Source organism: Protomyctophum bolini (assembly GCF_963924005.1).
Source record: "Protomyctophum bolini genome assembly, chromosome: 23".
Lineage (NCBI taxonomy): Eukaryota > Metazoa > Chordata > Actinopteri > Myctophiformes > Myctophidae > Protomyctophum > Protomyctophum bolini.
In genome coordinates this window covers 10,917,437-10,929,513 of record NC_137884.1, presented here as the reverse complement: position 1 = coordinate 10,929,513, position 12,077 = coordinate 10,917,437, and the positions used below count along the sequence as shown (strand labels likewise).

The 12,077-nt window shown below is 45.2% G+C and overlaps 1 protein-coding gene across 1 annotated transcript in view; it reads right to left on the bottom strand.

The window, feature by feature from the left end:
- Positions 1-12,077, bottom strand: part of ptpro (protein tyrosine phosphatase receptor type O) — a 70,638-nt gene that overhangs the window by 28,761 nt on the left and 29,800 nt on the right. The window contains 10 exon segments of the mRNA XM_080757020.1: positions 166-277; positions 1,680-1,697; positions 1,699-1,874; positions 2,601-2,721; positions 5,769-5,965; positions 6,477-6,638; positions 7,085-7,384; positions 8,751-9,005; positions 10,281-10,433; positions 11,470-11,625. Of these exon segments, the coding sequence (XP_080613146.1) occupies positions 166-277; positions 1,680-1,697; positions 1,699-1,874; positions 2,601-2,721; positions 5,769-5,965; positions 6,477-6,638; positions 7,085-7,384; positions 8,751-9,005; positions 10,281-10,433; positions 11,470-11,625 (1,650 nt within the window).

Here is a 12,077-nt window from a genome sequence, read left to right as displayed (position 1 = left end):
CAGGAAAAGTACCGGCAGGACAGCTAAAGGGTGTCGCTCCGGAGGAAGCAGTTATGCAACAGTGTAACATCCACAGGCACAGTTTTCAAAGATTGTTTTCACTAGCTGTAGCTGTCACACAGATAGACATGTACCGGCCGTCACACAGAGATTATACAACTGTACCTGTCACGAAGCTGACGGGAGAACTGTCACAGCAGCTGAGCGCCGGGTCCCCCCATGTTACCATGGATACGCGGAAATTGTAGTACCAGGCTGGGAGCAGGTCAGTGACTCTCTGTGAAGAGAATAACGTTCACGCACAATGCATTGAGACCAGGAAGGTATACAGCACTGAGTCGACCCCCTGGCAGGTTGTGCAGTGTCTGCTTTGTGTCATTTTGGTACAGAATGCGACCCACTCTGCTATTTTCAGTTGTATTTTAAAGAGGGACTCTTAAGGTGGTTGCACACTGGTGCGTTTTCTCGCTGCGTTTTGCGTTATTGCGTTATTGCAATGTCATGGCAGCTGGCTTGTCTTGTCTCTCTGTGCTCTCTGCTCGTACGTCCTTTAGGTTGGAGCTAGCCTCGGTCCCAAGCTTACTTATCTGCGAAAAGAAAAGCCTGGTCACAACGTAAGGCAGAGAAGCTATCGGCGGATGTATCCTCCGGAACATCCGTCAAATGTATTTCCCCCGGATACGATATTTTCCCGACCAATCACAACACTTGTTTCATTCGCGGAGAATGTAAACTGATTTGTAAAGCATCAACGTCATTTCCTTGGGCAATACTTCCGCTAAAATCCCGCAACTTCCGCTGATAGTCTTTTCAGCGTAGGTCTTGCCCAGGGTGGGTTGGAGCTGCACTCTGCTTGTGGGGAGGTGTGTCCTGGCAATCACCTGGCTGTTCTCCATTATGCAATCACCTGGCTGTTCTCCATTATGCAATCACCTGGCTGTTCTCCATTCTGCAATCACCTGGCTGTTCTCCATTATGCAATCACCTGGCTGGCTACTTAAACCTGGCTGTGACTACACTGTGCTCAGTGATATTTCCAGCTAGTGCACACACTGGTACAGCTAGAACTAGTCAGCCTGACAGTTTCCCACGCAGCTCCAACCCGGACAGAAGAAAACAGAAGATCTACCTATGCTCCTTGCTCCATGCTTATGCTTTTTGTTTGGTTCTAGTTATTATTCGGCTCTTGGAGTCTGTACCTTTGTTATTTAGTGAATAAAGACCCTTTAGTTCACTTTATCTACGTCTCCTATGTCTGATGCATGTCTGCATCTGGGTTCACTCACTGTTCACACACAAATTCTCTCCGATATTTGGCCGAAAAAACCACCTACATTTATTTTATTTTATTAAATCGATTAATATTGTGGCCTGTTTGTATACGATATATCGTTACACAAACTTTCTACATGAGTGAAAGTAATTAAGTGGGCCTGTGGGTTTATAAATACTGAACCAATGAAAAGTCTTCACAAGAGCTTGTGGCTAAATAATAACCTCATTGGATCCATTTGGAACACAGGTCCCCCCCCCCCATACCCCGAAAAGTTACAGTTTGGCACATAACACGGTTTCCATTGGACAGCGGGCGACTACAAGACACCCTAACGCTTAAATAAAAGTGTTCATCCTAAACACCAAGCGCTCACAATAACGCCATGCAGCAACGTTCTTCTTACCACGGAGGCGATGACGGAGGGCGGTGGCGGCGATCTCGTAGTAGGTGGTCCACTCCGAGGCCAGCGTGACGGGGTTGAAGAAGAAGGTCTGCAGCACGTACTTGCGGAAGGCCACGTGGTACCTCTGCCAGCTGAGGATGTGACCCGCCGTGGGGCTCAGAGGGTACACCACCAGCTCACGCACTCCCGTGGGCTCTGGACCGGGGGGGGGGGGGGGGGGGGGTTGTGGAGAAAGCACTCCAATGTTTTACACACTTCAGTAAAAGTATCAATACCTTAATGTACAGTAGTAGTAATAATGCAAAATGCAGCCTTTTAGCATCACTATGAATTAATCAGCTCTTTTGTCACTAGATTCCTCTATTCATGCATGCAGGACGAAAAAAATGTAACAATCTGTTGTGTGAGATGAAAATAAATGTTCATATACTGTTGCTGTCGGTCACAAACATTGTGTCTCCATGTTTCACTTTTCCTGGGTTTCACTTTTTCCGGGTTTTGATAGATAGGGTTTTGATAAGGGAGAGGGTTGTGATAAGGGAGAGGGCTTTGATAAGGGAGAGGGCTTTGATAAGGGAGAGGGTTGTGATAAGAAGGAGCTTTGATAAGGGAGAGGGTTGTGCTAAGGTATAGAGGGCTTTGATAAGAAGGAGCTTTGATAAGGTGAGAGGGCTTTGATAAGGGAGAGGGCTTTGATAAGGGATGAGGGTTGTGATAAGAAGGAGCTTTGATAAGGGAGAAGGGCTTTGATAAGGGAGGGTTGATAGGGAGATGGTTGTGATAAGAAGGAGCTTTGATAAGGGAGAGGGCTTTGATAAGGGAGATGGTTGTGATAAGAAGGAGCTTTGATAAGGGAGAGGGCTTTGATAAGGGAGATGGTTGTGATAAGGGAGATGGTTGTGATGAGGGAGAGGGGCTCACCTATATCGATGATGACGGGCTCAGAGGGGGGGCTGATGAGGGGTCCGTTGGTGTGGTACACCGTCACTCTGTACTGGGCCCCGGGGGTCAGGTTGCTGATGATGTCACTCGTTGTGTTCTCCTGTGCAAATAACGGGAAAGTATATATACTTGAATACTTTGAATAGCCAATCTAAAATCACTGGTAATAAACACACACTGGCTTTATTTGAAATGACGTTTCTTTGCTCCCGATCCGATCATTTGATTTTGATACTGATTTTTCCCAGATACAATATTTTTATTTTTAGAACACTTATGCAATATCACAATAGTACAATATCCAAAATCACAGACAATATCCAGTCTAACATCACGATACCAGTGTTGATAACGTAAATGACGACGTCAACGCCCATTTTTCCAGGACTAAGACGGACTAAAACTAAAGACACTCAAATAATTCGGGACAAGACTGACGCTGACGAGCTAATTAGCTCTGTTTGACGCGATGACGATGACGAGACGTGTTTGTGTTATCGCTGACAAGACGAGGTTAGACGAACGTGTTAGTGGATTGACGAACAAAGTTTTAAATGCATGAAAATGTTCGCCAATAATGTCACTGCTCTCGCCTCTATCCTCCTGTCCTTTCCTTGTTGGTCACGCCCATCTGCATGCACGCAGTGTTGCCAACTTAGCGGATTTGTCGTCATATTTAGCTTCTTTCCAGACCCCCCTAGCGACTGAATTAGTGAAAAGCTTCTGGCGAGAAATCTAGCTTTTTTCCCCTGGTGAATTGGGGACAAATCGTGTTGACAGGCGCCAGATATGCGCCAGAGATAAAATCATTTTTTTGTTTTTCTCAGCCTCAAATCCGCTAAATTGGCAAAACTAAAAGTGGTCGGCGCGTCTGGTCTGGCTCACAGGTCACAGCAGGCTCAGTGGCTTCCTCGGCTCGGTTATGTGCACACTGCACAGACTGTCTACCAGTGCTTCCTCCTTTCTTGCTCTGCCTAGGCGAGTGCGCTCCGGTGCGGTATTTCCGAACGCGCCTCTCGAGCTCGACAGAGCAAGAAAGGAGGAAGCACTGGCAGCTCAGTTTAGTCTGCTAGTAAAAATTAAATACACACTCGGATGCTTAAAGTATTAACCTTCTAATTCCTGTATGGATCGGAACAAAATAGCGTTCTAATTAGTTGAATTGTGGTATGTTTTTTTTATATTACAATGAGTTTAAACGATGTGTTATCAAATGAAGAGATGATACAAACTAAGTGCACATAAATGACAAATGTTTTTCTGGGCTGTCTACATATTTTCGTTGCTAGGGGCGCCTAAAAGTCGCTAGGGACGCAAAAAAGTCGCTAGGGGCGGCGCGCGCTACGCGCGCATATCCCACCCCTGGCGACTTGTAGCTACTTTTCGAGGAGCCACTAGCTACTTCCGTCACTGGAGAGTTGGCAACACTGCATGCACGCACACACACACGCACACACACACACACACACATCGTCCCATTCAGACATTAACATCACCAGACTGGGGGAAGCCACGCCGCTGCAGATCACTTTGCTTGTCCCCGTGGATTGGAAATAGGATTAAAATGCTATCCGATGATAACGTGGATTACAGCACAGTTGTGTGCAATTATTCAACAAATAATTCACATATCACCGCGCCTCGTCAAGCCTCAATGCTATCGGCTCAATGCGAAACATGTTGCACCTAGCCTAGCCTGGAAGCTAACGTCAATCAACAACAGTAGCTCTGGTCGATAGCGTAGTTAGGACTCAGGAGTTCTATGGTACTTAATTTGATCCTTTCCCCTCACTCACACCCGCGGCCTCGTTTTTAACATAAAAAAAGATGTGAAAGCCTACTTTCCTCCTTCTAACACTATGGATCAGAGCTAATGTTATTCCAACTCCCAGTAGCAGTTCAAGTACCCGACCAGATGACATGGTTTCTAACTAAACGGTTATGGCCAAATAAAATGTAAAATCTGCTATGGCTGTTACTGTATGTCCACGGAAGAAACACAGAGGTGTTTTCTTATGGTCAACTCATGTCACATATTTGCTGCACCAATTGAAACCCCCCCCCCACCAACCCTGTGGAATGCATACCCCAAAACTCTCAGAGACATGCCCCCACCATCCAAAACCTTCAATATTACTTTCCCCAGATATTTATTTTTATTTACTTAGTGTTTTTCCTTTCATAAAGTTGTTTTTGATTTATCATGTCCCCCTTGTAATTGTAAAGCATTTTTGGGTACTCAAAAAAGCTCTATATAAATTATTAATTTTGAGATATTATTACTACAAAAACAATGTTTTATTGCTTAAACTTATGTATTCACTATTCATTGATTCACTAGTATACCAAAATCCATAAAAAATGGCTCTCACAGTTCTTGGGTCAAATAATGATATGCGATTAAAATGTGATTAATCGAGATTAATTAACTACAAAGCCTCTGATTAATTAGATTCATCTTTTTAATCGAGTCCCAGCTCTAATTAATACCTATTTTATTTAAAGACATTTAAAAAAAAATTGACAAACTGGACTAAAACCTTTTACTAAAATGACTAAAACTGACTAAAACCCTTAGGAGTTTCCGTCGACTAAAACTATCAAGGATAGAAATGACTAAGACTGACTAAGACTAATTAAGCATTTTTCCAAATGACTAAGACTGACTAAGACTAATTAAGCATTTTTCCAAAAGACTAAGACTGACTAAATCTAAAAAATGCCTGCCAAAAACAACACTGCACGATACGGACATAATATTGACACTAGGGATGTCCCGATCAGGTTTGTTTTGCCTAGACAGTGTCACGGTTTGCAGGTGTTAGGACCCAAGTGCAGGAAACAAGGCAGGACAAGAAGATCACATAAACCTCACTTTACTTGGTAAAAGACATACGATAACAGAAGTACATACACTGAACATAAAACCTGACACTAACTTAAGATCCAGCACTGAACAAACACAAGGCAGAGTTTAAATAGTCACTGGAGCTCATCACCCAACCTGGCTCAGCTGGTCCCCACAGGTGATGGCACTCAGGGCAATCAGAGTCAGAGGAGCAGGACTTGGGAGAGACAGAGGAAACTCATGGACAAACAGGGGGGCTCAGGACGTGACCATGACAGACAGTTCATTACTGTTCCTACCTCGCCGCAGTAGGTGGTCTCCATGCGCTGGCTCAGGCTGGGCTTGAGGCAGGTGGTGGACAGCACAGACACCAGGCTGCCGTTGTGACTCTCGGAGGACGAACCCCAGGACACCGCTGCCGTGCTGGAGCCCAGCAGTCTGACGCTCACGGCCTGCGGCCGGTCCCTGGGCTGGTCCAACAGCTCTCCACTGATACCTGCAGTGGTGTAAAAAGCGTACAAGTACAAGTTCAAGTACAAAATGAGCGCTCTCTCCGTAACCTGATAAGACCATGTGTCTCTGTTGTTTTGTCCGTGGTGCGTTTGGTGTGCATACTCCACATTCTGTAGACTCAAACATAATACATAATTCATAGGATAGGGAATACTACTGCACATGAGGGCGAATGTGCTGTGAAGCTCCTTTAGGGATGTGTTTTGGGGGAGGAAAATACTAATACTATTATTTATTGAACATAGATGATTTCTATGAAGCACAAAAAGGGTGTTAATGGGTTTAAGTCTACCACTTGTTTCGACAAAAATAACCAAGTGAACCTGCTGTGAAACATATTCAACAGCCTCTGGACGTCATTCCATACGATACAGCTCTCTAATAACAGGTTCTCTAAATGTATTTTTATTTGTATTAAATACTTCCCTGGTATAATAATCTGTACATATACTGAGGTAGAAGAGATCAGCACGGCGGTTCTGCTCTGTACGTACTGAGGTAGAAGGTGAATCCCGTGCGGGCGGAGCTCTCCCGGGCCTCACAGTCTCCGGCGGAGCTGAGCGTCCGGACCAGGACGTGGTAGACTCCGGGCTCCGTCAGCTCCGTGAAGAACTCGTGAGTGTTCTCGTCGACGGTGGCCGTCTCCGAGGAGTTACCTGTGGGACGCACGCCGAGAGGAAGCTGGTCAAACATTGCACACATACGTGCATGAAAATTGAGTTTGGGTTTGTTCAGGCAGGCAAATGATGATTTGTCTGTCCTGATGAAGGTCTAATCACCCGAAATGTCGATCTAATAAAGAGCAACATTTTGGCAAGTGGCTGACAGTGTGCGGGACCTTTTCTTTGTTTTTCAAAGATAGTCTTTTTAATTTAGGCAATTATGATTTAACACTTAATTAATGATGAATTCATGATTAACTTCTACACTGATTCACCATGAATGTATCATGAATTCATCATTAATTCCTGTTAATTCGTGGTCAAGTTAATTTAAAACTGATAATAAAACAGATCCTTATTGTCATTTGTTTTGATTAGTTGTTGTATAATGTTTTACAGTTGATTAACTGTCGCTCCCCGGACCCCTATAGTCAGCTTACCATCTCGGTAGATGTAAACGTTGAAGCCGTCGTAGGTGGTGGGCGGTCGGGGGGGAAGCCAGCGGAGCTCCAGCAGTAAGGGGGGCAGTTTGGTGGGCAGGACCAGGGGCTCGGACGGCGGCCTGCCCATGGCCGAGCCGGGCTCGTTGGAGTCCTCGTACTCCGGCGCCGCCACGTTCACAAACTCCTCCTCTTCGGCGGCGCCGGGGGGCGGGCCTCCCGTGGCGACCGGCCAATAGGACTGCGTGACCGCGGCGGCCCCCTGCAGGCTCGTACCGTTGGCTGTCACGTCGGCGTCGTCTGCAAAGATAACAATAATAATAATAATAGTGACGATAGACTTTATTTATATACGGTATAGCTACAGTTATGCACAGACAGATTAGATAGCTAGGTGGCAGACCATGAAGAGCTTTAACACAACTTTTGCCTTGGATGTGTATACACGTCTTTTATATCAAAACCACGGGATGCTAAAGACGTGTATAGGCGTCTTTTGGTCTTTTTTATTGATATATTTTTTGGGTTGGCCTCTCGTTTTGTAATGTACTGTTGATTTGCGCATGCACACTGCCGCTCACTTCCTTGTTTGCGGCTCTAAAAGAATGGCTCGCATCTCCTATTCTAGGGAACTCTCCATGGTTTACCTAGAGGTGAAGTTGTGCCTACCAGTGATAGAGGTGAAGTTGTGCCTACCAGTGACAGAGGTGAAGTTGTGCCTACCAGTGACAGAGGTGAAGTTGTATACCAGTGACAGAGGTGAAGTTGTGCCTACCAGTGACAGAGGTGAAGTTGTGCCTACCAGTGACAGAGGTGAAGTTGTATACCAGTGATAGAGGTGAAGTTGTATACCAGTGATAGAGGTGAAGTTGTATACCAGTGATAGAGGTGAAGTTGTATACCAGTGATAGAGGTGAAGTTGTATACCAGTGATAGAGGTGAAGTTGTATACCAGTGATAGAGGTGAAGTTGTATACCAGTGACAGAGGTGAAGTTGTATACCAGTGATAGAGGTGAAGTTGTATACCAGTGACAGAGGTGAAGTTGTATACCAGTGATAGAGGTGAAGTTGTATACCAGTGATAGAGGTGAAGTTGTATACCAGTGATAGAGGTGAAGTTGTGCCTACCAGTGATAGAGGTGAAGTTGTGCCTACCAGTGACAGAGGTGAAGTTGTATACCAGTGATAGAGGTGAAGTTGTATACCAGTGATAGAGGTGAAGTTGTGCCTACCAGTGACAGAGGTGAAGTTGTATACCAGTGATAGAGGTGAAGTTGTATACCAGTGACAGAGGTGAAGTTGTATACCAGTGATAGAGGTGAAGTTGTATACCAGTGATAGAGGTGAAGTTGTGCCTACCAGTGATAGAGGTGAAGTTGTATACCAGTGACAGAGGTGAAGTTGTATACCAGTGATAGAGGTGAAGTTGTGCCTACCAGTGATAGAGGTGAAGTTGTATACCAGTGACAGAGGTGAAGTTGTATACCAGTGATAGAGGTGAAGTTGTATACCAGTGATAGAGGTGAAGTTGTATACCAGTGATAGAGGTGAAGTTGTATACCAGTGATAGAGGTGAAGTTGTGCGTATCAGTGACAGAGGTGAAGTTGTATATCAGTGATAGAGGTGAAGTTGTATACCAGTGATAGGGGTGAAGTTGTGCCTACCAGTGACAGAGGTGAAGTTGTGCGAGGACTCGTAGGGGATCTGGGTGGCATTGCCCGGCGCCTCCCCATGGGTTATGTCCTCCTGCTCTGTCTCCTCCTCCTCCTCCATGAGGAGGAGGTCCCGGGCCCGGCGGAGCTGAGGGCTCTCCTGCGTCCCCTCTGGAGCGGGGCCAGCGTCCAGGCTGTCCCTCGCTGGCGCCGCCCGCTGGCGCAGGTGGACGATCTTGCGGGAGATGTTGAGGGGAGGGTTGGGGACTGTGAGCCAACGGGGAGAGAAAGAGAGAGGAGGTTGACCGATGCACACGCCTCTCAGCGGGGTCACTTAAAGAGAGAGGAGGTTGACCGATGCACACGCCTCTCAGCGGGTTCCTTTAAAGCAGCACTTACCAAAGCTTTTAGACCCAAAAGACAAATCTGATGTCTCCCCAGGACCCAGTGAAAATAGCCAACAAACCAAACAAGCTCTCAACACGTCACAAGTAGTTAAAGGGACACTCAATATGTTATTGACGTTTAGAATATTTTCCCTTGGGGTCTTTATGTTATGTGTGTAATATGTGGTTTTAGATATTTTAGATTTTAGCAGTGAGCCCAGTGTCTCTGATGTCATGGACTCACTTCCTTCCTGGACAATTATCTGTGGGGCCCGCTTGCAATATCCTCATAGTTCACCAGCAGGTTGGGAACCTGCTAATTTAAAAGCACGTCAGGTATAATGAAATGATGATAATGAAACGTGAAAACGCATCAGGGTTTTCCCGTAACGCCGCCTGGCCTGTTATGGTGCCTGTGGCGTCGTGACTCGTGACTTGATAAAGAGTAATAGCAAGCAGTGCTGGTATTTAGACGCAATCAATAATACATTGCCTGGCCCCCCCGCGGCACGCCGGGCCACGGGAAGCCTCTCTGACTCAGCCCGGTCGTTAGTGGAAACGCCACTGGCTCTGCTGGGGGGAGGGGGGGGGGGACGTCGACGACATCTTGTTGAGTTGAAAACAACAACAAACTATTTTGCTTCATTCGGGCAGAAAATCGTCATTGTCGGCCTCAAATCTAAACTGAAACTTCTCAGGAAATGGGGAAGAAATGGATCCAATGGATATTATTGTTTGTTTAGTCATAGTCACAGGCACAGCATTTATAAAACCCACAGACACGCGTACCCACGTTCACTTTCAAAATGTTTCAAGAAGTGTACTGTATTTGTGGATGGTGCTAATGTTTCTAAAAGAACACGTACACACCTGCATGTGTAGTGACGCTAATGTATATTGTAAAATCAAAGTTAATGTAACTCTGAGAGTGTACGAATGGAACCAAATGGACCCGTATTTGGTTCCATTCGTACACTCTCAGAGTTACAGACCCATAGGGTCCATTTGTTTCCTAACTATCATTTAGCTGGGGACTCCCTGGAACTCCTTCAAGGACCCCTAGGGGTCCCCAGACCCCACTTTGGAAACCACTGGTCAAGTGAGTGGGGTTACCTGTTCTGTGGTGCAGGTTTGTGGTCTAGTGAGTGGAGTTTACCTGTTCTGTGGTGCAGGGGTTTGTGGGTGACCTCGCTGTGTCTGACCAGGGTGGTCTTGTTGACGGTGGCCTCAGAGACCAGCTGGAAGGTAATGTTTCTGTAACACGTTCCCGGCAACCAGTGTTTGAACACCGTTTTACCTTTGTAGAAATCTAAGAAAACCCACAAATAAAATGAGCATTACAAAAAGAAAATGTCTCTGATCATAAATGAAGCAAAGATTTGAGTTCAAAACGTTCACTCTGAAGAATATATATTCAAAGTTTTGCGCCACATTTTCACGATTTTTCAAAAATAGCTACAAGCTCGTAGCGTGGCACTTTGTTGCTGCTGTTTTTTTCAACATAATGCTTAAAACACCAAAAGGGGTTCCCGTCCTAAATGGGTTAATGCAAGAACAATGGCTTCTGTTATAGCATGCTAACTTTCCAGGAAGAGAGAGGCTGCAGTTTCTGTTAGCTTGGCATCCCCATCGATGATGTCACTGGTAGGCGTGTTTCTCAACTGTCCATAGTCCACCACGTTACACATTGTGAGTAGACGAAAATCCTAGCATCTTATAATATATAATATATATAAGCATTAGTGCAGGAGCAATTATATAAACATATGGTTGATATATGGGCAAAGCGCTCATTTTAAGTCTTAGAAATCGAACCGGGAGACTGAGAATGTCCTGTACAGTATATATATTAACTACATGCATAAATGTAGAGCGCCAAACCCAAGGTACGGTGGTGACCAGATGTTCTGGGTGTCCCCACAAATATCTCAAAAACATTCAAATATCCCAGTTTTCATTTTTCATCACACTTGTTTTTTGAGTGTGTTGAAAGGTGCAGTCAGTAAAGTGCTAAAATAATTGTCGCCTGGTCCTGATGAAATCACCAGGTGAAAATGTAAATAGCATTTTAAAAAAAGGCCTAAGGAATTGTCGAAAAAGCAGTGAACAACAGATCTACAAGCTCACAATGGGTTGTCAGTTTATAGATCGGCTCTGTTTTTTTAACCCATTAAAACCGGGAAAGGTTCTGACAAATGGAACCAAATGGACCCTCAAAATTACAGTGTAAGGGTCCATTTGGTTCCAAACTATAATTTAGCTGGGGACCCCCTGGAACTCCCTCAAGGACCCTCGGGGGTCCCTGAGGGACCAATGCTCTATTCTAACCAACCCAAGGACGTTACCTTTATAGAGCATGTTTCGCTGCTCTCTGCCCTCGGTGTAGCTGATGTTGACCCGGCTGAAGACATTGTTGGGTGGGGAGCTGATCTCAAAGACCACCCCCGTCTCTGGCGACTCCTTATAGTCCGATATCAGCACGCCGTCCACAGGAGAGGGCTCTGGAACACAACAACTCATCACCACCGCTTCGCCTTCAGGCTGCTGTGTCACTATTGTCACATATAATCGCCTGCCCGGGCGCAGTTATTTGAGATAAAGAGTTTTTGCATAAACATCAGAATCATTTCCATTCATCGGTATAAATTAAACGGTTGGAAAAAAAAATGAAAGAGGATGATCTACATTCTACAAGCTCAGAACACGTCACGTTGTAGATGAGATATTTTCATTTGTCTTCGGTTACTGCAGTCAGTCATTTGCTCATTTCTTTGTATATTTAAGTGTGTCTGCCCTGTGCAGTTTTCGATTTTAAAGCCTAAAAGGCAAACAGAAATATTATTTGTATTCATATGTTGCCAAAAATACAATTCAATCAATTATTTTATTTATTCGTCAATTAAAGTTGGGGAGAACAGAGCTCCCATACGCTGTCCGTGAAGAAGATCAGGAG